The 24,597-nt window shown below is 59.2% G+C and overlaps 1 protein-coding gene across 1 annotated transcript; it reads left to right on the top strand.

Annotated features, from left to right (window-relative positions):
* The first annotated feature begins 2,172 nt into the window (after window positions 1-2,172).
* Window positions 2,173-12,359, top strand: GABRD (gamma-aminobutyric acid type A receptor subunit delta). The gene is made up of 9 exons (XM_068986460.1): window positions 2,173-2,237; window positions 7,722-7,834; window positions 8,133-8,200; window positions 8,286-8,506; window positions 9,568-9,650; window positions 10,300-10,437; window positions 11,055-11,210; window positions 11,400-11,611; window positions 12,075-12,359. The coding sequence occupies exons 1-9, from the start codon at window positions 2,173-2,175 to the stop codon at window positions 12,357-12,359; spliced, it is 1,341 nt and encodes a 446-aa protein (XP_068842561.1).
* Window positions 12,360-24,597: the final 12,238 nt, after the last annotated feature.

Raw genomic sequence — 24,597 nt, 5'->3', positions numbered from 1 at the left:
CATGCAGGGAGTTCTCCAGGGAAAGCTCAGTATTAATGTTATAGCTCAGATAATAGAGGACCATGTAGAAAACAGCAATAATCTGGTTCACTCTGAACCAGCTGAATCAGGTGATTCAAGGCCAGCAATATTTCTCAGAGGCCCTCAGCACCTGGATCTTCTCAGATCCAAGGAAAGAGTGTGACAGGATATATGACCAGTGCAAGTTCAATGCATGAAGCAGGGCACCCAAGGCTGGTGCTCTGGAACAACTCAAAGGGATAGGGTGGGGAGAGTGGGAGGGGGGTTCAGGATGGGGGGGACACAGGTATACCTGTGGCCGATTCATGCTGATGTACGGCAAAAACCATCACAATATTGTAGAGTGATTATCTTCCAATTTAAAAAAAAAAGAAGAGAGTGTGACAGGGAGCCAAGCACAAGAGCCAGAGCCTGGACCAGCACGAAGACCAGAACTTGGCGCTGTGCAGCCCCGAGCAGCCCTGAGCAGGTCTGACCACACCCCCTGTGCTGGCTGTCTTTGACTCTGAGCCTAAATTTTCCCACAGTTATTAAGCACTTATCATAACAGAGGCTGTTAGACCCAAGAGCTTCTTTGAAGAAGCAGACAGACAAGATCTCTATCCAGAGTAGGAATAAGGAAAAGGATCCGCTCTCCACACTTTCTCTTGGATTAATTTCTCAACTTTCCATCAAGCCTGTGGGAGGACATGTGGGAATGTGTCCAGAGAAGCACCCAGGACACCATAACAGGCACAGTAGGGCAGCACTTCCAGGTCCCAGAAGATCCTCCCAAGAGGCAGGGTTGGGGGGCGGGGAGAGGCATTTATGCTGGGACCTGCCTGCCTGTCTTAGGTCTGGGTGCCTTTAAGAAAGAAAGGTGAGTGGGTCTCAGCTTTGATCTGTGGCCCTCAGGACTGGAAATTCCCAACAATGAAGCCCTTTCTACCTCCCCCCACTCTGCCCCCACTCAGGCCAAGTGTCCACAGTCACCCACAGGACCCAACCCACTGCCAGACCAGTTTGCCCAGTTTTAAGATGAGGTGGTTGGACGGCATCACCGACTCGATGGACATGAGTCTGAGCAAGCTTCGGGAGTTGGTGATGGACAGAGAAGTTGTTGACGGACAGTGCTTTAGTCCACGGGGTCGCAAAGAGTCGGACACGACTGAGTGACTGAACTGAACGAGACGCCCACTTCCGGTTGTCAGATGATATCCAGCCCAGAAGGTAAGGGACGAGACCAAACCGTTAAAGTCTGTGGTCAGCTTTGGGGGAAAACTGCAGAGCTTTATGTTGAGAAGAGGCATCCTAGAGAATTCGAGGCCTTGGCCTTCTCAGCAGGTCCGTGGGGGTGGGGGTGGGGGATGGGGTGGGGTGGGATGGGGCCGTCATCTCGTCAGAGCCGGGCTTTCGGCTTGCCCTCAGACGGCATGTCGGCAGGTGTGGTGGAGCTTGGCCAAGCCAGGCGGAGAAGTCCTTGCGTCCGGCGACCAGCGCGGGGTTCTGACTGCAGACCCGCCGGCAGCAGAGCGGAGCACGGCCACTGCCGCCCCGCTCACCGCGCAACCAGCGTAGGTGGGCAAGGCGCAGGCCTGAGGGTTTTGGAAGGAGCTGCGGGTGTTGGGGGGAGGTATCTCGTCCGGTGGAAGGTGAAGGCTTCTGAGGCGCTGGAACTCTCGTCACCCCGAACCTGCTCCCGGGGGCCGTGACCCAACAAATAGCCGACCTCCAACTTTTCCCAGGGCGGAGGTCCTGCCGCGCCCGTCGGTCCTCAGGCATCTGGCCGGCAGCGGGAGGTCGCGTCCACGCGGGTCTTTCGCCTGGGTCGCCTCCGGACAGACGCGCGGAAGAACCGTTTGTGGTCGACAAGGGCAGTGCCAGACCCCCGGGGGACCGCGGCCCTCGGGGAGGGGCTGGCAGAGGGGGCGGGGCGCGGCAGGCGGGGCGGCCCGAGTTGGGGGGCGGGGCGGCCGGCGCGGGGGGCGCGGCCCGGTTCGGGGCGGGGCGGCTCCGGGCTCCGCGCTCCGTCCGCCCTCGCTCCCGCGCCGCGCGCCCTCCCGCTCCACCCGCCTGTGCCGCCGCCGCGGCAGCCGGCGAAGCAACTTCCGAGCGCCCGCGACCGCCGGACCCCGGCGCCGCCCCCGGCCCAGCTCACCGCCGGCCGAGGCCATGGACGAGCTGGCCTGGCTGCTGCCCCCGCTCCTGCTGCTCTGCGCGCAGCACCGAGGCGCCAGGTGAGCGAGAGCCGGTCCGCCCTGCAGCCGCCCTCGGTGCGGGTCCCGCGCCGCCGCGCCCGGGCTGCGAGATGGAGCCCCGCGCGAACCCTGGTCTTCAGGGCCCCGGTCTGTCCCCCACCCACCGGTTCCCACCGTGTCTGCCCCCATCCCTTCCTCCACGAGTCTCCCCGCGCCGGCCCTCCTCTCTCCAAACTCGCCGCGACGATGCCCTTGGGCGCGGGCAGCGGCGTGTTCTAGGTTCCGGCTGCCCCGGTGCTGTCCGCCGTCCCGGTGCTGAACCCAGCCACGGGTCCGGTCGAGGGCGTCACAGCAGCTCTCCGTTCCTCCCCAGCCGGGCTCTCCTACTGAGCTCGGGTTCCTCGGCCCCGGCCGCCACTTGGCCGGTCCCTGGCTGGCTGGTGTCCTTCCAGGCGCGGCTTGAGCGCTCAGCATGGAAGAAAGGAGGGTTCCTGAGAACACGGGGAGCAGGTCGTGCCCCTTCCCCTGACAGCATCGCTCCCCGCAGCAGCTTCCGTGCAGCCAGCAGTCTGGGGTGGACACGAAGGCGCGTCCTCATGGCGGGTCTGGTTGTGGGTCTCCCTTCTGGGGCGATTTCAAATGCCACCCAACTCTAGAGAATGCGAGTGGGGGAGCCATGTGGCCCTGTCAGGAGAGAGACTGCAGATTTCTCCTTAATTCTGTCAGGAGAGCGGATGAGGCGCCCTGTCTGCCCTAGAGAGGGAAGTGGCTAATAAGAAAGGTCCTTGTGCTGGGGCTCCCTCGCTGGCTACCAGGGCCAGTGCAGTCCCAGCTCGCTTTTTGCATCTCTGCTGGCTTTTGCATCTCTGGACTTAATGTGGGCCCCGAGTCACCCAGTGTCCTGAGCACTGAGTCTGGTCAACTTTGAGGGGCCTTTTTGAAAATCAGCTGGGTGCAAGGGCTGCAGAAAAAGCAGAACAAAGCCAGCTCTCCCCACCCCTTTCCCCAGCATTCCAGACTTCGTGGTCAACCAGCTGATGCCCAGACTTTAAAAGCTAGAAATGGTTGAACGCTGACCTGTGTTTTGGCTGTAGGTGCTTGGTCAACATGCAGCATGGCTCTGTGTGTGTGTGTGGTCACACCTTCCTTGTTGGTGGGTAGGCATAGAGTCAGGAGGGCCTGGGTCTGGCTGGAGAGGCGGACATCCCGCTGAGGTCACAGGCAGTGTTGATGTGGCCCTTGTCCCATGCCTTGTTTTTATCAAGCCCGATGGGCCGTTCTCCTCTCTCTCTCTTCTTCTGTTTCATGGTCCCAGGAAGGACAAAGTGTCCTGGTGTGGCCAGGGGCAGATGTGCTGGGAGCTGGGGGGGAGGGGTCAGCTGCTGGCTCAAGCCCTCAGTCTTGTAGCCCCAGTTCTGAAATACAAGCTGCTCTGAACTACCAAGTCTTTACCCAAGTTTGACACCGAAACTCACCTGGCAGCAAAGCCTGCCCTGCTCATTTTGTCTTTATTCATGCTACTCATGGGGTATATTTACATGTTTGCTGCTGGAAAATTCTCCAAACACCTCTTTCCCCCAACCAAGTCCATAAGTGCCTCATATCACCCTTCTCCAGTCTACAGTGTTCTGAACTTTGGCCCCATCTGGATCCTAGGTTGTGGGGTGAGGGGGACCTGTCTGCCTGCAGGAAGGCTGAGGCCCCAGTTGGGACAAGAACCTCCAGGCTTTGGGGGCCTTCATCCATTCCGGCCTCCTTTCCCATCTGCTCTGTGTCCCTCCACTCGAAAACGAGAGGAACAGTGTCCTCACTTCCTTCATCACCTCCCCCGACTGGGGCAGTGTCGGGGTGGACTGTGGGGCCGAGGGAAAGGCCTCTCTGCTGCAACTACTAAGCCAGATCCCAGGGTTTCTGGTAGGATGAGAAGGGGGTGAGCCTCACAGACTTTGTGTGTCAGGTCAAGGCCATGCGTCCCTGAGTTTGAAGGTCGGCTCACACAGCGGCCACCCAAGCTTGCCGGCTGCACACCTGAGTGGGTGGCCTCCCCAGCTGCTGGCACCTCCGTCTCCCTGGAGAAGCTGCGCCTGCGGCTCCTGCCCACCTTCACCTCCCGTGTGAGCATCGTGGTGTTTGCCTTGGTAACTGAGGTGCCAGCACGGTGGTGGCTGTTCTAGAAGCAGAGCTGTCAGAGATCTGTGGGCTCGCGTGTGCACGGGGGAGGCTCCTGGGGGGCCCTTGCCGCCTTGCTCAGCTACGCCCACCTTCCCTTCCAGTCCCCAGGGGCACAGGCAAGTGTGGCTGGGCTCTCTCTCAGGGGAGAAGAGAGGAAAGTGAGGCCAGGAGTGGGCGGGGCCTGGCTACACCAGGGGTAGCCAGGGTGGAAGCTGCCTGTGATTTCAACGTACCTGCTTCATTCAGGAGCTTGAGCCTGGCCTGTCTCTGAGCTCTAGGCCAGTGCCAGCCAGACCCCTTCTCAGGACAAGGTCAATGTACCCGCTTTCTAACTCCATGCAGAGTTCCCCGCAGTGAAGCCGGTTCTCAGCCCACCCCCACTGACTCTGCCTGAACCAGTGGAGGTGGGCGGGGTCCTCCAGGACTCAGAGTAGCACAGCCCTCGGGCCTTACCAGCCTCCACACTCCTTGATGGCTGTAGAAATAGCCATCCTCATCCCAGTTGAGGTGTGACCCAGGGGAGCCTACTCCCTTCTCATCCCTGGAGATGGCAGAGGCTGACTGGGGTCCTGACACTTTCTGGTGAGCTTCAGGGGGGTGCTGCCCTTGACCTTGCCTCTGTGCCCCTGAGTGGATATGGGGGCCCTGGCCAAGGGCAGGTTTATTCACCTGTGTGCCAGCCTGAGCTCAGGAAGGATGGCGTCTCCTAACAGCCTGGCTGCAGGTAGGCCAGCCGCTACGCAAGATGGCATCTGGGCCGGTCCAAAAATAAAGACTTGTTCAATCCCTTCATATCCAACCCTCAGGGTGACCTCCATTTGCATTTTTAATTGTGCTTTACTAGGGATCAGGGCTTCAGTTAATTCTGTCGTTTACTTTGTCACCAAAGAACGTGCCCTGTGCACACGCCCCACCCAGCCTTGCCTGGAGGGACCCCGTGGGCCTGCAGGGTGGGGCAGGCTTCGCAGGGCTCACTAGCTGAGGACCTCCTGTCATGGTCAGCCTCCTCACAGGCACCTGGCCTGGTGCTTCCCAAGCCCCCGGCAGCCCCCAGGGCTTCTTGAGCCCGCCTCTGTGGATGGCTTCAGGGCTGGTCCAGTAGATTGCTCAGCCCCACGGACTGCATCGGAGTTTGCTCCCAGCCCCTCTCTTCACCCACCCCACCCCGCTACCGTTGGTCTGAACTAGGCCCCTTCCATCTCCATGGCCTGGCCAACCCAGCCCAGCTTCTCCCACCTCCACAACGGGCCCCTAGTTTATCCCCAGGACATTCCCCAGCCCCTTCCTCACCAGTACCAGTTCCCACCCCCACCCCCATCCACCCCTCTCCACTCTCTGCCCAATGCCTCCTGCTTCCCTCCAGGCCCTTCCCAGGGCCCCCCATGTGGAGTCCTCACCTGCCTCCCACCTCTTCCCATCCCCGAGACTCCCATTCTCTCTCTTTGGGCTCTGATGTCACTTTCCACAGCGGGCCAGTGGGAGGTGGCTGTCCCTGCCTCCCCAGTCGGAGGACTCCTGACCTCACCTTTAAGTGACTCTGTTCACACTCACAGCCCTCGAGTTGTCACCCCTCATGGACACTGACTGTGCTGGGCTTGGCCCACTGCCCTTGCCTGGCTCAGCCACATCCCTGGAGTAGGGTGGAACTGAGGGTCTTGCCTGCCAGATGAAGGATGGATGAATACAGGAGTGACCAGGCAGCTTCCTGCAGGGCCAAGAGCAGGACCAGGAGAGGGATGGGGTCAGTGGAAGTGGGGGGAGTCAGCTTGAAGATGTGGGTATGGTCAGAGTTAGGGCTGGAGAAAGGGTGGGGGGGCAGAGGGCAAGGTCTGGAGGGTGAAGCAGGCTTCTCAGGGGAGATGGGAGAGGAGAGTCAGGAAGCACTGGCCGCCTGGGGGTGCTGGGGTGAGGGCAGAGCTGGGAGGGGTGGGCAGCAGCCCTGAGGGGGCCCAGTGGGGCCAGGAGTCTTCTCAAGGTGGCCAGAAGGGCCCAGAGTGGGGACCCGGGTATGCAGCCACACCTGACTTGGGGACAGGGAGGGACAGCCTCAAGGCTCCTTGCAACCCTCATCCAGACCCGGCCGGTCACGTCCCTCTTCCCTGGTCTGTGGCCAGACTCTGGCCAAGCTAACCAAGAGGCCTCCTCTGCTCAAGGGAAGGGAAGTGACTCAGAGGCAAACTCAAGGGTTGCTCTTAAATGTCCATCCTCCTTCTGGCTGTCCAGTTTAGGAGAAATACCCCTCCCCCATGGTGGGCCAGAAGAAGAAGGGGGTGTGAGGGTCCCACGGCTGGTGTAACAGTGGCTGCAAGCTGGGGGATGTAACAGGAATTTATCCTCCAGTAATTCTGGGGCCAGAAGTCTGAAGCCAAGGTGTTGGCAGAGCTGGGAGGGTCTGTCCATGCCTCTCTCCAGTCCCTGGGAATGCTGGAGTCCCCCGTGTCCCTTGGCTTGTGGCCTCATCACTCAGACACCTGCCTCTGTGGGCACATGGCTTCTCCCTGGACGTCCATTTCCTCTTCTTGTAAGGATATCCATCCTGGATTTAGAGCCCACCTAGTCTAGCATGACCTTAGCATAAATAATAACGTCTGTTAAGTCCCTATTTCCCGTTAGGGTTCCATTCTGGGGTTCTGGGTAAATATGAATCTGGGGGGCACTGTTCCCAAGAGGATGGGTGAGCAGAGGAGAGGTGGGCCAGCAGAGCCCCTGCGACATCCGGCAGTCAGTGTGTTCAGGCCACAAGATGCCTCTGTGTGTGTGTCCCTGTCTGGCATCCCTAGGGACAGATATCGCCAGCACCGGCTGACAGTAGGGTTCACCTGAACCAGCAGACATGGCCCGCATCTGCTCCGGGGTCAGGCTGAGTCCCAGAGGCACGTGGTAATTTAGGGACTTCTGGTGCCTGCCTAGGAGGGGACAGAGCTGGAAGCCAGACTGTGGCCTCCCCACAGGCCCTGGCCCGGCCCTGAATCTCTCCCTCTCCCAAGCCCTCAGCCTCCTGGTCACACATTTTTTTCTCCCATCACCTCCTACAGGACACTTGGCCCTTAGAGCTGAATGAGAGGCCATGTGCTTTTCGTGGGATCCCCCAAGGCCAACTTTTTGAGGAACCCCAGAAGTGGAGATGCAGTCTGGTTATGGAGGGAGGCTGGGGCCTCTGCCTGACCTGGCATCCACCCTCAGGGCTGGGGTGAGGGGGTGGGGGAAGAGGTGAAGGAGTCCCGGGTCCTGCACCTCCCAGGCTCCCTGTGTCCCCAGAGGGCCTTCTCCCTGTCCACTCCTGGCCTAGCTTCCCAGGACAGGCTCTGTCCCTCGTGCCCTGCCTGTGAGGAGTGGACCTTGCGTTTCCAGGGCAATGAATGACATTGGCGACTATGTTGGCTCCAACCTGGAGATATCTTGGCTCCCTAACCTGGACGGCCTGATAGAGGGCTACGCTCGCAACTTTCGGCCCGGCATTGGAGGTGAGAGTGGCTGCCAGACTCGGGAAGACCCTGGGTCTGGCCATGATGTGAACCCTGCTGGGCTCTGGGCTGGGGCAGACCCTGGGTCCCCAAGAGTGCATCAGAGCACCAGTCCTCAGGAAGCCAGTTGGGAAGGTGCTCAGGCCTGGGCAGATCTGCACCAAGACAGCCTCCCCTTGCCAAGCCCCCAGATGTTCCCTGTCCTGCCTGGGGGCATTTGCTGGCCTGGCCGAGTACTCGGGGATGCTGGGGCCTGGGTTCAGCCCAACCTGCCTCCACCCCTGCTCCTTCCTCGCAGGCCCCCCTGTGAACGTGGCACTCGCCATCGAGGTGGCCAGCATTGACCATATCTCGGAGGTGAACATGGTAAGTCCCGTCAGCATCCCGGCCCTGCCCTGGCTGCGTGCCCCCAGGAGCGGAGGGGCTGACGGCCGGGCCTCTGTGCCGCCAGGAGTACACCATGACCGTGTTCCTGCACCAGAGCTGGCGCGACAGCAGGCTGTCCTACAACCACACCAATGAGACCCTGGGCTTGGACAGCCGCTTCGTGGACAAGCTGTGGCTCCCGGACACCTTTATCGTGAACGCCAAGTCCGCCTGGTTCCACGATGTGACCGTGGAGAACAAGCTCATCCGGCTGCAGCCTGATGGGGTGATTCTCTACAGCATCCGGTGGGCTGCCCACGAGCGCTGCTGGGAGCTGGGGGTGGGGATTGGTGGGGACGGGGTGGTATTTATATCCCCAACAACCAGCAGCTGCGCAGGAAGCAGAGGTTGCTGGCCAGCAGCCAGCAGAGGCCGCTTTTTGGCTAACACGTGCCCTTTTCTTTTTAAATTGAGGTGAAGTTCACATAACACCAAATCAAGCATTTAAAAGTGAACAATTCTGTGATTTTAGTACACTCCCCACAGAGTGCAAACACCACCTCCAGCCAGTTCTAACACACTTCACCCTCAAAAGGAGACCCTGTCCCCATGAGCAGTCACCCTCTTCCCTCCTCCTGGCTCTGGAAACTGCCGATCTACTTTCCAGCTCGCAGATTTGCCAATTCTGCACATTTCACACAAAATTAATCCTATGCCACGTGACCTTTCGTGTTTGCTTATTTCCACTTAGTATAGTGTTTTTGGGGTTCATCTGTACTGTAACATTTATCAGAATTCCCTAACTCTTTATGGCTGAGCCACATTCCATTGCGTGGACACACCAGTTTGTATATCCACTCCTCCATCAGTGGACAGCTGTGCTGCTGTGGACACACGTGTACGTGTATTTGTTTGTTTTCTGATACACACCATTTAAAAGTGGACTTAATTGCCAACACTTTAAAAATCAGGAGATTTACACAAAAGCCTAAATTCTCTTGGAAAATCAGCCTTTTTCCAGGCTGCAGTGTCAGTGGGTACACCTTGAGGCCATCCCAGTGATAGGCGGGGGGAGGATGCTCAGGGTGGACCTGCCTTCTTCTTAGACAGGTGTTCTGAAGGATGAGTAAGGTGAATAAAATCCAATTATTGATCCCTGAAGCAAGACCCACAAATATCTGTAAAGTGGCCACAGTTTCTGCCCAGATGTCAGCAGCTTGCTGACAAAACCAGAGGCAGCCTGGCCACTGCCCCCACAGCAAGGTCCCACTGGCCGTATGCAGGGGCATCTCTGCCGTGGGGGGGTGGGGGAGCTGCCAGTGGCCCTGGGCCCGCCTCACCCCAGCAGACTGGTGTTGTCTGGGCAGGATCACATCCACGGTGGCCTGCGACATGGACCTGGCCAAGTATCCGATGGACGAACAGGAGTGCATGCTGCACCTGGAGAGTTGTGAGTGTGGCTGCCCTGACGGTGGGAGGGAGAAGTTGCAGGGGGTGGGGGTGTGGGGGACAGAAGGCACTGAGGAGGCGGGGCACTGGAGGTGGTGGAAGGGGACTGGGTGGGGTGGTGGGCAGGGGGTGCTGGGGGGATGGGGTGGGGTGCATACAGGGATGGGGGTGGGGCACTGGAGTTGGGGGTGGGGGGAAAGGGGCAGGGGTATTGGGGGAGGGGTGGGCTGGCCTGGGGGTGCGTGGGGAGAGACGGGGGCGTGGGAGAGGGGCAGTGGGGTGGAGATGAGGGGCAGAAGCATAAGGAAGAGAAGGGAGCAGCCTGGCCCTCCTCCCTTGGGTCAGCACCCTGCCTGTGACAGCTGGCCCCAGAGCCCAGATAAGACAGATACCTATGTCATTGTCCAGTATGGCAGACTCTGTGGGCCACCTGGCAAGGGTGGCCTGCACTTTTGCCAGCTCCTCTGGACTTGCCCACCTTTCCAAGGCCCCAGGTGTGGCCCCGGGCTCCTTGCTCCCTGTCTCTGTGTATCGAACCCTGCTATAGTCAGGGCAGTCCTGCAGGGGCCACCAGGGGCTGGGGAGGGGAGCAGCCAGGGGCTGGGGAGGAGGTGCCAGGCCCTGCAGTCCATCCGTGGCCTCTCCTGCAGACGGTTACTCATCCGAGGACATCGTCTACTACTGGTCCGAGAACCAGGAGCAGATCCACGGGCTGGACAAGCTGCAGCTGGCCCAGTTCACCATCACCAGCTACCGCTTCACCACAGAGCTAATGAATTTCAAGTCGGGTAATGTGGTCTCTTCCTGTGAGCCCTGCTGCTGGTTTTCTAGTACTTTCCGTGGGGCCCCTAGTTAGCTCTGAGGGCCCTGAGGTTGCAGCTAGAAAATTGCTGGTCAGTGCAGGCCGTACCCGGCCTAGCTGCTCGGGACAGGTCGCAGTGCAAGCCCGGGTCAGGTTTCCTCCATCTTGCTCCTTGGCCCTTCATTGCTTCCCAGGGTTTGGGGGTATCTGGGGGGGTTGGGGGTACCTGGGAGTACATTGTCTCCTGGCGTCTCCTGCCCCTTCCCACTCCTGGTGCCCAGTCACTGGAGCCAGTGAGCCCAGACTGGCTCTTTCTTGCTGCTCAGCTGTGCACGGGGAGGGTGGGGAAAAAGGGGTGGGGACCGTGCCCTGGGAGGGTCCTGGAGGGCCAGCAGCCACACTGGGCTCTCCTCTCCTTCCTCTGCTGGCCCCGCAGCAAGGCCAGCCCTTTCCTGACCCATCAGGCTGTTGGGAGGTGGGGACGAGGGCCCTCCTTCCTTCGGAGGCTGGCAGTGGCCCCGCTGCTTCCCCAGCCCTCCTCTCCCGGTGCTGCTGCGGGTGGCAGGCCTGGTGCTGATGCTGTGTGGGGGGGCTCTCCGGCAGCTGGCCAGTTCCCCCGGCTCAGCCTGCATTTCCACCTGCGGAGGAACCGCGGCGTCTACATCATCCAGTCCTACATGCCGTCCGTCCTCCTGGTCGCCATGTCCTGGGTCTCCTTCTGGATCAGCCAAGCTGCGGTGCCCGCCAGGGTGTCTCTAGGTAGAGGCCCTGGCCTGTCCTCCAAGGGAGCAGGTGGGAGGGTGGGAGTCGGGCCTGGACCTGTCCTGAACACTGGCCCACGTCCTGGGGCAGAGCCTGGCCAGGCCAGACCTGGTAAGAGGACCCTGACCTGCACTCAGATTGGGTGGGGTGGCAGGGCTCCAGGGACGGCACCTTCTGTGCCCCCAGGCATCACCACAGTGCTGACCATGACCACACTGATGGTCAGCGCGCGCTCCTCCCTCCCACGGGCGTCGGCCATCAAGGCGTTGGACGTGTACTTCTGGATCTGCTATGTCTTTGTGTTCGCCGCCCTGGTGGAGTATGCCTTTGCCCACTTCAACGCTGACTACCGGAAGAAACAGAAGGCCAAGGTCAAGGTTAAGGAGCAGAGGGCTGAGGTGAGGCTGGGCAGGGCAAAGGACAGCCCCTCCCCCAGCACTGCCAAGGGCCAGCATTGCAGGGTGGGGGCATTTTGTCCTGCGCTTAGCCCAGCCCCCCTCTCTCCTGCTATGTGGATGGAGCCAATGGTTGGGTTGGGGTCCCCCTGCTGGCTGGGTCAGCGGTCCCCCCTGCTGGCCAGGTTGGGGGTCCCTCTGGCTGTCTGGGTTGGGTTCCTGCCCTCGCTGTCAGGGTCTGGGTCCTGCCTGCTGGCTGGGTTGGGGGTCCCTCCGGCTGCCTGGGTTGGGTTTCTGCCCTCGCTGTCAGGGCCTGGGTCCCGCCTGCTGGCTGGGTTGGGGGTCCCTCCGGCTGCCTGGGTTGGGTTCCTGCCCTCGCTGTCAGGGTCTGGGTCCCCCCTGCTGGCTGGGTTGGGGTCCCCACCCCACCGCTTCCTGGTGCTCAGCCTGCTCCCTCCCCATGCAGATGGACATGAAGAATGCTATCGTGCTCTTCTCCCTCTCCGCTGCGGGCGTTACTCAGGAGCTGGCTGTGTCCCGCCGGCCATGCCGCATGCCCGGGAACCTCATGGGCTCCTACAGATCTGTGGAGGTGGAGACAGGGGAGACAAAGAAGCAGGGGGGGCAGGGCGGCCTCCGTGGGCTTCTCAAGCCCATTGACGCGGACACCATTGACATCTATGCCCGTGCTGTGTTCCCCGCGGCTTTTGCCGCCGTCAACGTCATCTACTGGGCCGCATATACCATGTGAGACCCACGGTGGGTTTCACTAGCCCAGGACCTCCGAGGGAAGAATCCTTGGCAGCTCTGAGTGTTTCAGAGGAGGCAGGACTACGGGCCAGATGAGATGAGAAGAAAGCTTCGGTCTCGCTCAGTGCTCCCAGGCTCTGACCCCACATTTGCCAGGACCCCGTCTGCAGACACCTCCTGTCCAGCAGCCCAGACGCCTGACCCAGGAGCCAGGCAGGCACGGCCCTGGAAGCTTCACATCAATTTGGAGAAGGATCCTGACTCAGGGACTGGCTCTGTGGGTCTGGACCAGGGAGGGGGAAGAGGCTGGGTGAGGATGGTGCTCAAGTCTCACGAGACCATGGGAAGGGCATTCCCGGGCCTTGGGTCCCAGCATGAAATAAAACGGAGCCTTTGGCCATTGCTCACACTGTGGCTGTGGCCTCCTCTCCTGGGGCCTGCACGGCCCTCCTTCACTGTGGGCTCCACAGGTTTGGGACAGAGGGGCTCCAGGTTGGGATGTGGGGGCTGAAGGTGTCCCTGGGGCTCATGGCAAGGTGCCACCATGGTGCCTTCTGAACGTGGTGATGGGACAACAGTGGCCACCGAGTCCCCACAAATGCCCAGCCCCTCCCACCTCTGCTGCCACCAGGGACTCAGGGTGACAGGGCCACTGCTCTCAGAAGGGCTCCAGGTGCTCCCACACGAGAGCAGAGCAGGCTGTCACATTGGAGGGAACAGAGGCGACCGTGGGGCAGCTGTGGGTGAGCTGTCTACTGCAAGGTCGGGAATGCCAGGCCCAGGGCCCTGCTGTGATCAGGTAGCAGCCAGGCCATGACCCCACTGGCCTGAGGTGCTCTCCAAGCCACCTTGAGGGGTGTGTGACGGTGACTTTGTGGGAATTAGAAAGGGTGCCTGCTGGGCCACCTGCCCTCAGCCAGTACACGTCCCCAGGCTCTGGGGGCAGGTGCTGGGGACCCTCACCACAGGCAGGTTGAGCTGGCTGAGCGACCCCTGAGGCCAGCTGAGCCCATAGCGGGCTCCCACAGGAGCAGCCGTGTCTGAGGCCTGTACCTTCCCAGGGCCCACACCTCCAGCTTGAATAGCTTACCTCCTGAAGACGCTTTCCTGAAGGGCTGCCCTCTGGGCCTCTGCTCTAAAGGACTGGCCTGAAGGGCTGGGCAGGGTCATCCCAGGGGTGGGATTGGCCAGTGAGTGGGACCCCCTGACCCCAGCATGACCCATGTGGGAGCAGGAGAAAGCAGGAGGGAAAGCCTGGACACACAGGCTCCGGGCCAACTCTGGACAGCGGGGGTGGCAGGCCATACCCGGCCAGCTCTGAGAATGAGGACAGCGAGACCTTTTTCTCCACCTCCCAGATGGGTACCTTCTGGCCTGCATGCCCAGCACGGTCACCGCACCCTCCTCCTGGAAGGTGGAGCATGGCCTGGGGGTGAGAAGTCCAGGCCCAGCTGGCACCCCGAAGCTACTGAGCTGGATCACAGTACCTCCACCCCTGGCACCTAGGGTCCTGCCCCAAGGCCTGCCTTCCCCGGGACCTCTGGTGGCCACACAGGTGGGTCCAAGATTTCTGAAACTTCTGTCCTTACTTGGTTCCAGAAGCTGGTAAGCCAACCCCTCTCTGCTGCCAGGACCCTGCCTACCCGGCGCCACCTCTCCGCACTGTCCCCACCACTCCCAGGCTGCCCTTCTTCTGCTGCGCGTACCCACAGGAGCTATTTAAAGCCGGCTTTGTGACTGCCTTGGGCACCCACGCAGTGAGGCCCGCCCGGGCAGGAGACTTCTGATTCCAAAGCCAGCAATCACTCCCTCTAGCCTGCAGGCTGCTATTTCTGCCCACGTGTTTACAGGGCTGGAAAGAGGGATGGAAAGGGCTGATGCTCTTTAAACGTAGTTCTGTGCTGGTGCTGTTGACCCGAGCAGATTGAAGGCCAGGGGTGGATGGAGATTTGCAGTTGAGAGGAGCCAAGTCGGGCAGGGGGGCAGTGTTTCCTACAGGGGCACCCGGGCTGGGAGTGGGATGGGGTGGCAGGGAGGGGGCCTGGACTCTTGTCTATGGGGACTGGTGACTTTCTTTTTGACCCCAAGGGCTGTAGCCCACCAGGCTCCTCTGTCCATGGAATTTTCCAGGCAAGAATACTGGAGCAGGTTGTCATTTCCTACTCCATGGGATCTTCCCCAGCCAGGGATTGAATCTACATCTTCTGTGTCTCCAGCATTGGCGGGCAGGTTCTTTACCACTAGTGCCACCTGGGCTTCCTTGTCCGTGGTCTCCTGTGGAGGCTGGGACACCTGTGTTATCTGGATAGATACCCAAATGCTTCCCTGAGAGCTGGACCAGCTCTTCCCCAAGGTTGGAGGGGCTGCAGTGTCAGGAGACAGGGCCTCAGCTTCCCTCCGCCCCCACTTACCCTTCTCTCTCCCTTCCTGTGAGGCTGACAGCCTGACCACTGGGCAGAGCCCACACCTGGGGGGCATCGCTTGAGACAAGGACCTGGTGCAGGGAGTTTATTTGGGGGAAGGTGTTTCCTCGGGCAGCTGTTACAGAGTACCACAGACTGGCGGGCTTAAAATTCAGAAATTCAGGGACTTTCCTGGTTGGCCCAGCAATCAGCACTCTAAACTTGCGGTACCTTAACCTGGCTTTGACCCCTGGTTGATGAGGAAGTAAGATCCCACAAGCTGCGAGGCACAGCGAAAAAATAGAAAAAGAAAAAAAAAGGAAAACTTGGAGCTCTCAGAGTTCTGGGGACCAGGTGTCCAGGACCCAGATGTGGGCAGGCTGGGCTCCCGAAGCCTGATGGCAAGCCTGCCCCAGGCCTCTCCCCAGCTCCCCGTGCTGCTGGACATTGCTGGCACCCCTGGACTGTGGATGATCACCCCGTCTTCACCTCCGTCATCATGTGACCTCTCTGTGTATCCCTCCTCTCCCTGTAAAGGCAGCTCTCATGGGACTTGGGGCCTTGTAATCCAGTGTGCTTCATCTTAAGTCATCACAGCTGTGAAGACCCTATTTCCAAATATGGTCACATTCTAAGGTTCTGAGTAGAGGTGAATTTGGGGGTCACTGTTCAACCCAGTACAGGGAGTGACACCCCAGACACAGGAGCAGGGGTGGGAGGTAGAAGGGAAGTGCACAGGTGCTGGACTTGCCTGGGGACCCCTGCAAAGCCCTGGGAAGTGGGCCCCAAATTGTCCTTTTTAAGGAGAGGCTGGGTCTTCACCGACTCCCACCCCCAGGCTGCCTGCCTGCCAGCCAAGCGGCACTCTGGATGCTCTGGAGGGTGCTTGGGGCGGGGGTGGGGGCTGCCCTTACAGTGGGGCAGTGGCAGGCAGTCACTCCCATGGCGCTCACGTCTGCCAGGATGGCACTGGTCCTTCAAGGTGGTGTCTGTCACAGCAGCAGCAGCAGCAAAAAAAGCGAGATTTAGTGGAACAAGCCACAGTCGGTGCCATGGTGCCACCAACTGGGACTGTAATCAGCCATCCTGCCCCCTTCCCCTGCTGTCTCCGCCAGCTCTTCTGCTTGCTTAGGGCACCTCCTGGAGCGGCGGTAGACCCTGGTCCCCGGGAAAAGCCTCGGTCCTTTGCCCTCACCAGGTGTCTGTCTCTGTGGCCCACTCTGTGCCCACAGGCCATGGGAGCCCGAGAGGTGACTCCTGTAAAACTGAGAGAGTGCCACTCAGATTTCTGCCTGGGGCGGGGGAGAGGGACTCTCCACCTGCCACTGTCACCACTATTCTTTGATGGGACACTTGGGCAGGGCTAGCGGCCACCACAGTCCACTGGCATCATTGATGGATGCAGAGCTGGCAACTCTGTGAACCAGGTTGCCTTCTCTGTCACTGGGTTTAGGAGCTCAGCCCCCCATGAGGCCACCAATTCAAGCTGAGTCAAGGTGTCTGTGCCATGGCATCCAGGTACCTCTTAACATAACTGCTTCACCCTTGAGACTCACTTGGTGCTAAGCTGCAGTGCCGGTGGTTCCCACTGTTGCTGGACAGGGCCATGCCCACTTGGCAACCCCAGCTGGCAGTGGGCAGCTCCTGGCGTGACGGCACCCACATTCCGAGGTTAGGCACCCAGCCCCTCACCATGAAGGCCTGGTGCACTCTGGGAGCCACTTTCATATGTGAACCAGTCTTCATGCCAGAGGTTCTGCTCACCCCAGAGCGCTAGGGGAACCCCAGACACTCCCCAGCTGGGCTTTAGCACCAGGTCAGAGGGTCCAGGGGGCAGGATGCCCTCACCCCAGCCCAGACCACAAGGTCTAGGAGCCAGGGCCGCGGTTTCCTTGAGGCCCCTCCTCCCATTGCCATAACTACGCTCTCATTGGCTGGATGGCTACAGGCTGCAGGTCTCTGCTCTCTTAGGACCCTGGCGAGTGTCCTCCCACCCACATGGCCACTTGGGCCAGCACACCTTGTGCTCCCTGGCAGCCCTGCACCCTCTTGTTCACACTTTCTTGTTGTTTCAGCAAAAGGCCTGTCTCCTAGACCCTCCTGGGGAACCAACAGGTGGTGGTTCCAGTGGATTCATCCTCACAGTGCCCCTGCCCCCCACTCCTGAGTCTTCAAGCTCCTCACACACAGCCCAGGGTCTCCACCATCACACTCCAGCTTCAGGGAGCTGCCCCAACTGTACTAGGTGCCACCTCCCTCGGATGGTCCACCCCAGTCAAAGGTGAGCACTCACGTCAATAAACTGTCCCCTTTCCCGCCTTATGTCCACCCTGCCCCCATTTCAACATCCTGGAGAGCCACCCCAAAGTGGCCAAGCACGGGCAAGCCAGGGGCTGCAGGTTCCCCGCATCCGTGCTCAGGCCACTGAGACTCAGTCCTCGCTGTCAGTCTGGACACTGAGAGGGAATGCGGGGGGAGGGCGGCAGATTCTGAACAGCATGAGATAGTGGGGTGAATCGTGTTCCCCAGAAGATGCCTGAAGACCTTTTCGTGGCACCTGTGAGAGTGACATTGGGTAAAGGGTCTTGGAAGATGCAGGTGAGATGCAGGTTTAGATGAAATCCTGCTGGATTAGGGCTGGCCCGAGACACTAGGTGGGTCTCAGGGCCCCCTGTCCCCGCATCCTTAGTTAAGGAGAGGACACAGTGAGACGGGACAGAGGCAGGGAGGCATCCACAGGCCAAGGAGCCCGAAGGAGGGGCTGGCAGGGGTCCTCCCTGGAGAAGCTTCCAGCCTGCCCCACTCTCACCACAGGCTTCTGCCCTCCACCGTGGGAACAGATTTCTGCTGTTTTCAAGACTCCCTAGTCTGGCCCTTTGTTACAGCAGCAGTCCCCAACCTTTCTGGCACCAGGGACTGGTTTTGTGGAAGATGATTTCTTCCATAGAGAAGGAGCTGGTTTCAGGTTGATTCTCAAGAGGAGCAGGCAAACTAGATCCCTCATGTGAATGAGTTCACAGTAGCGTTCTGCTCTTTGAGGGTCTGATGCTGCCACCGGATCTGACGGGAGGCAGCACTCCCTATGCGAGCAATGGGGAGCAGCCGTGAACACAAAGCTTCCTTCCCTCCCCTGCCTGCCACTCACCTCCTGCTGTGCAACCCAGCTCCTAACAGAACCAGTACCAGTCTAGGGGTCTAGGGATTGGGAACCCTGGATTACAGCATCCATAGGAATCTCACGTGGCAAGTGCCCTTCGACAAAGGCATTGTTGCTGAGTCACTCAGTTGTGTCTGACTCTTTGGGACCCCATGGACTGTAGCCCCGCAGGCTCCTCTCTCCATGGGATTTCCCAGGCAAGAATATTGGAGTGGGTTTTCATTCCCTTCTCCAGGGGATCTTCCTGACCCAGGGATGAAAGCCGCATCTCCTGCATTGGCAGGTGGGTTCTTTACTGCTGAGCCACCTGGGAAGCCCACGTATATTTTTAGGGACTCCCAAACAAGTGCAATATGACTAGGGGTACAAGACCCTCAGGTGGACTCACTTATATGGAGCATGAACCTCAGGCCTATGCCTCCCAGTCCAGGTCTGGATCTTAGCACAAGGTCTGGCAAGGGCTCAGGTCAGCCCTCTCGAGTGTCTAGGATTGGACCCGGGGCCTGATGTGACATCAGTACCCCCTGCCCTCCAACTGCAGGAGATGGGGTGACTTGGAGAACTTGCCAGCTCTCCTTGCCCCCAAGGCTGCAGCTGGCTCTGGACACAGCAGCGGGAGGTGTGCAGGCCTCTTCTCACCTCCCACATCCAACAGCAAAGCTGGGCCCTTGGTGTCATCCTCAAGCAGCAACCCCAGGTCTCTTCCAGGACCCAGCAGTGCATTGGCCTCAAGGACCTCAGTGTGTGCAGTGACCTTGGGAAGTGACCCCAGGAGGCAGGAGCAAGCTGGGGCTGGGTGGAGATGGAGGGAAAGCTGGGGGAGTGTGGTCTCCATCCCCAGAGCCCCTGAAAGGCCCCTCACCACTGTCCTCTGAGGGTGATCAGCTGGGTCTCTTACCCCTGGTTAAGGGCCACCCCTAGGGATGTTAACCCCCACTCTTTCAGGCTGCCCCATCCCGGGCCGAGCGGGTCAGGGGAACTCCCGGGTGGGACAGTTGTGGAGACAGGGCACTGGCCGTGTGCTCAGGGACTGTCCACCTGCTGCTGAGGATGGAGGCGAGCTGAAGGGACCTGGCTGAAAGCCAAGAGCCCCCACAACTAGGAGGTTCTGGATTTCCTGTGTTATAGGAAATGTTTGCAGGGAAAATTAACGCGTTTTCTCCTGTGCCCACCCTCTACTCCCTGCCCAGTGTGGCTCCTTGGTTGAGAAGTCCGAGAACATGGTGGCTGCCGTATGGGCTCCTGACCCGGTGCCTCTCAGGTAAACTTGGGAGGTGACTCACCCACCAGGGGGACCCTCAGCTGTTAAGTAGGAGATGATGGTGTATGGTTGTTGTGAATGTGAACTGCTGTAAATAATAAAAAGAACCTGCAACAGTGCTTGCAGCCTGCTTCACTCAGTTGTTGAGATGCTGAGTTGTGCCCGACTCTTATGCAACCTTGTGGATGGCAGCCCACCAGGCTCCACTCAGGAGGTGCTACTTAACAGTCTATGCTGCCCAAGGCACCCATCTGCTGGGCTGGGAGGCGATTAGCCAGGGGGAGGGGACCTGCAGGAAAGCCTAGTTAGTGTTTGGGTTTGTTGTTGTTGTTCAGTCATGTCCAACTCTTTGCGACCCCATAGACTACAGCATGCCAGGCTTCCCTGTCCTCCACTATCTCCTGGAGTTTGCTCAAACTCATGTCCATTCAGTCGGTGATGCCATCCAACCATCTCATCCTCTGTCACCCCCTTCTCCTCCTGCCTTCAATCCTTCCCAGCATCAGTGTCTTTTCTAATGAGTTGGCTCTTTGCATCAGGTGGTCAAAGTGCTGGAGCTTCAGCTACAGCCGGTCCTTCCAATGAATATTCAGGGTAGATTTCCTTTAGGAATGACTGGTTTGATCTCCTTGCTGTCCAAGGGACTCTCAAGAGTCTTCTCCAACACCACAGTTCAAAAGTATTAATTCTTGGGCATTCAGCCTTCTTTATGGTCCAACTCTTACATCCATACATGGCTACTGGAAAAACTATAGCTTTTTCACTTTGTGACTACTCTTCACTTTGTGACTAGTCACTTTGTGACTACTACTTCACTTCACAAAGTGACTAGTCATCACTTTGTCAGCAAAGGGATGTTTCTGCTTTTTAATACACTAAGTTTGTCATAGCTTTTCTTCCAAGAAGCAAGTGTCTTTTAATTTCATGGCTGCAGTCACCATCCACACTGATTTGGGTTTGCAGCTGTTGCTGTTAAGTCGCTTCAGTCGTGTCCGACTCTGTGCTACCCCGTGGACAGCAGCCCACCAGGTTCCTCTGTCCCCGGGATTGTCCAGGCAAGAGTACTGGAGTGGGTTGCCATTTCCTTCTCCAATGCATGCATGCATGCTAAGTCGCTTCAGTCATGTCCGACTCTAGACACTCGAAATAGGGTTTGCAGTGAAGACAGTGGACTTGCAATCTGGGCTGTCTTGAAAATTCCCTGAAGACTTTTAGCTCCTGTCTAGCAGAGCAAGGGCACCTCCAGGAGATGTTGGCCTCTTCCTCAGAGGGGGCTGCACTGCCCTCTGAAGAAGGATTGGTCCTGAGAAATGGGGGAGCCCCCTTTCCCAGGCTGAGAAGCTCTGCTCCCATTTCCCACTGGAAGGCTGCTCCCCTTGGGGCTCAGGTCTCTGCACCTCTTAGGAGCAAGGTGCCACCTGCCTGTCGTCCTGCACTGTCTCTCCAAGGAGGCCTGTGCCCACTCAGTGTGGACCAACCCCTTGAGAGAAGGAGCAGGTTGTCTGCCTAGTATAAGTACCTGGGTTCCTAGAGCTCAGGTTCATCTCCTGCAAAGGACCGACTGTGCATGCAGTGCCCACCAGGGCTGCCTCCCTCAGGTGCCCACCAGGGGGCCCAGGTGCCCGAGTTCCTGGTTGGGGTGGCCATGGGCTTCGTGTCCTCAGCCTGGAGTACCTGCAGCCCCATTCTCCTGGGTACAAGGGCCCCAGGCCTGGCCTTCATGGGTCCTGGGAACTCTCCGGCCAGGCTGGTGGCTTCCTCTCGGAGTTACCCTGAGGTATCGTGCTGGGAGGTAAGGGGGGGCATGGAGGGGCCTGCCTTCAATCTGTGCTAGACCCTCTCAGGGCCGCAGAGCCCCACTCACCCACCTGGCGGGAGTTGCAGAGATGAAGTGCCATACGTCCTGAGGGCATCTGTCAACTCCAGCTGCTCTGCCTGGTGAGCGCCATCAGGGGTCTGCAAGGGCTGAGGGTGCAACTGGCTATCCCAAGGAGACAGTAGTGAATCAGTTCCTAGGTACGTTGATAAGAACTCCAGGGTTCCTGAGGAAGAGAGGGGTCTGGAGTTCTCAAGGAAGAGGAGAGAACATTTTTTTGTGCGTTACTTTGTCTTAGTCAATGTAACAGTGTATTTCTCCTTAACAAGAACCTTCTGACTAATCCTGTCATCTTAAAATGTGTGTTGTGGGAGTGGGTCTGGTAAGACCTGTCTATTGTTAGTTCTGATCTTGTTAATTTAAGATGTATGTTATAAGAGTGGGTCTGGTAAAAGTATATAAGGCTTTGATAAGGGTAGTAAGCGGGGGCACTCTCTGTCCCCCTTCTGATGTCTATGGCAGAAGCTTTCTCTATTCCTTTTTCACTTTAATAAAACTCTTGCTACACAAAAGCTCTTGAGTGATCAAGACTGGTCCTTGGTCCTGAAGCTAAATTTTCTTTGGAGATCATGAATCCAACATTGTTCACTGTAAGCCAGGGCCATGCCCAGAGGAGGCTGCTGACCCTGGGTGGTGACGAGACCCCAGAGGGTCTTCTCCCTGTGTGGGAAAACACTTTCTTCAGACTGATGCCTGCACACAGCCGGGCTGGAGCTTCCTGCTGGACAAGGTCCTGCTTGTCCATCTGCTGGTCTGCCTGGACTACTCGGCAGGGGTGCTGGCGGCACTGCTCCTGCCTGGCCACGTGTGCTGCACTGCATGTGTGTGTGGATGCCTTAGTGTGCACCTGTCCATCAAAGGGTCACGTGGAGCCTGCGGCCAGGTCGGTTACCTCCCACCTTGGACCCTGTAGCTGACACAGGGACGTTTGTTGGCACTCCGGTTCTTTCCTTAAAGCAGATCCCCAGGAGCAGAATGACGGGACTTGACGATGCAGGCATGCTCTGTGCAATTGTCTCCAGAAGGCGGGCCCTGCTCCGCCTTCCCTGCTGGACAGGGGCCTTCTGCCTGCCCCTACCCCCACCCCAGGGTTAAGGACAGCAGTTCAGAAGCAATGATGGGGTTCCAGCCTTGCCTATCCGCCTCGGGCCACAGCCTTGGGCTACCATGGGCCGGGCTCAGTGATGTGGGGGCAGTGCAGCCAGCTGAGTCCGGATGCAGGTGACCCCCTGAGGACAGGCAAGGGGCTCAGGCAGAGAGCTGGGGACCTGTCCCAGCTCCACCACCATGTCTCCCTGTGACGCCTTGTGGCTAAAATAGCCCTGGCTCAGTATTGCCATGGCGACCGTGCTGGGTGCTGCCTCCCCAGCTCGCTTTGGTTTTAAATATAATCCCAGGCAGCTGAGGGGATGGGGGAGCGGCTGTTTCCCGCAGGAGGGGGAGCACCCCTCCCCCATGGTGCTCTGACGGCTCATCTTAGGCCCCGTGCAGTGGGCACGTCCAGCCTGAAGGGACAGATGTGTGTGTCCCCACTGGCCTGGGTAGGGGTGGTCTCAGCCCTGAGAACCTGGACAAAGCACTGCCAACCTGACCTCAGTGTCCCCCTCTGGAGAGAGGTCATGTCCTAGGTAGGTGCCCAGGGCTGAGGCTGGTACAGGGCCTGCCCTGGGGTGCCTTGCCTGGTGATCCTCAGCTGGGTAATGGACAACGTGAGGTCAGCCATGAGCGTGTGGGACGTGCCTGCTCTGCAGCGACCAGCCTTTGCCAGCAAAGCAGTCGGTGTCCTGCCAGTCCCCCTCCAGCCTGGACATAGCCTGGACACTCACCCCCCCACCCCCCTCCCCTGGCTCCGCTGTCCTGCATCTGTGGACACAGCCTCTCCGAGCACCTCCAGCAGCACGTGCATGTGGAAACATATGCAGGCCAGTCACGCACCATGGCACACACACACACACACACAGACTGTCCGGGTCCACAGACAAGCCTCGTGGTGCCTTCAGACAGGGACCATCAGTGTAACGGATGGCTGAGCCGAGAACGCGTCGCTGTGGGGGGAAGACAGGGCTGATGCGATCGGAGAGATGAACCTGGAGGGGCCCCTCCCAGGTGGACTCGTGGTCTGAGCATATGGTGGAGAACATCCCTAGCCCCGTGCTCAGGACTCCCGCCGTGTCCAGCTGCGCCCTCTGCTGGGAACTTGCAGCACCGCGCCTGTGGGAAGGCGCTAGGGGTGAGGGAGGCCCAGATGTTCCTCCACACCCACAAGACACTGGGTCACCGCGGTGACCTACCTGATCCAAGTGCCATTGGTGCTGGGGGAGAGACCCTCAGCATCACCTAGAAGGAAGCCCATCTAGGGTCACAGGTAGGAAATGGTGCCTGAGTCTGAGAGACACATGGCTGCCCAGACATACACACACCGACATGCCTGCATGGACACAGGTATCCTCCCAACCTCCCTGCTCCCCAGGACCCAGGGCCTTCCACAGGCTCCTCCACCCCCCACTCCTCACATCCTCAGGTCCCCTGGGCAGGGTCCCTTCCAAGGCCGTGGGCAGACCCCACTGTCTCCTGTCTCTCTGCCAGGTCTGACCTGCCCTGCGCCACCTGGGTGCAGGCTCTCATCTGCACGGTCAACGGAATGAAGGAGCAGGTGAAACAAATGTCACTGAGCCAGTCTCTCCAGACTTCGAGGTCCCAGACAAGGAAAGGAAGCACCTTCAGTCGTCCCCCTGCAGCTGTGTGCCCGACGCCTGTCAGCAGGTGCCTGGGCCTTCTAGTGACCTGTATGGTCCTCACCTGGCCCTGTGTGGGGCAGTGTCACACATGAACGGATGGCCAGTCCCCACCCACTACCTTCCAGGGTCAGGGAGATGCCAGCTCCACCAGTCATCTCTTCCTGGGCTGCCCCAGGGCTGACCTGGCACAAATGTAGCCTGTGAACTTTCCTTGTCTGGGACCTCGCAGTCTGGAGAGACTGGCTCAGTGACAACATTCGTTTCACCTGTTCCTTCATTCTGTTGACCGTGCAGATGAGAGCCTGCACCCAGGTGGCACGGGGCAGGTCAGACCTGGCAGAGAGTGGGGTCCGCCCACGGCCTTGGAAGGGACCCTGCCCAGGGGACCTGAGGATGTGAGGAGGTGGGTGCTGAGACCAGCCCTTCAGGCGGGACCACTGACCTCCCAGCAGACGCCTTTGCTTCTGTCTGATGGGGCTCACTGAGCATAAACTCCACCTGACTTTTACCTTTCACCTAAAAGGGCTCAGTTGTTGATATTATTTCTTAAAGAACATTTATCAAAGAAAATAAGGGGGCCAGCCATGCACCGGGGGTGGGGGGCACTCTGTCTTGCCCACCTCCTCCCAAAGGGCCCACAGCGGGTGGGACGCACATGCAGCAGCCCCACCCTGGGTCCCAGGTGACTAGAAGGGGCAGAAGGCCCAGCTGGGTTTGGGAGGGGCGTCAGGGCAGGGAGGAGGTCTTCTCTGCCTGCACCTACTGCTGTCAGAGCTCTACAATGAGCCTGCCACTTTTGTAACCA

This window comes from Capricornis sumatraensis, chromosome 14, assembly GCF_032405125.1.
Source record: "Capricornis sumatraensis isolate serow.1 chromosome 14, serow.2, whole genome shotgun sequence".
NCBI classification, from domain to species: Eukaryota; Metazoa; Chordata; class Mammalia; order Artiodactyla; family Bovidae; genus Capricornis; species Capricornis sumatraensis.
This window is presented reverse-complemented; position numbering and strand designations above follow the sequence as displayed.

Excerpts from the sequence above, each read along its gene's own strand:
- GABRD (XM_068986460.1), top strand. The coding sequence starts at position 2,173 with ATGGACGAGCTGGCCTGGCTGCTGCCCCCGCTCCTGCTGCTCTGCGCG. Across the intron at positions 8,507-9,567 it reads GTGATTCTCTACAGCATCCG|GATCACATCCACGGTGGCCT; the intron begins GTGGGCTGCCCA and ends TTGTCTGGGCAG. Across the intron at positions 11,612-12,074 it reads TTAAGGAGCAGAGGGCTGAG|ATGGACATGAAGAATGCTAT; the intron begins GTGAGGCTGGGC and ends CTCCCCATGCAG.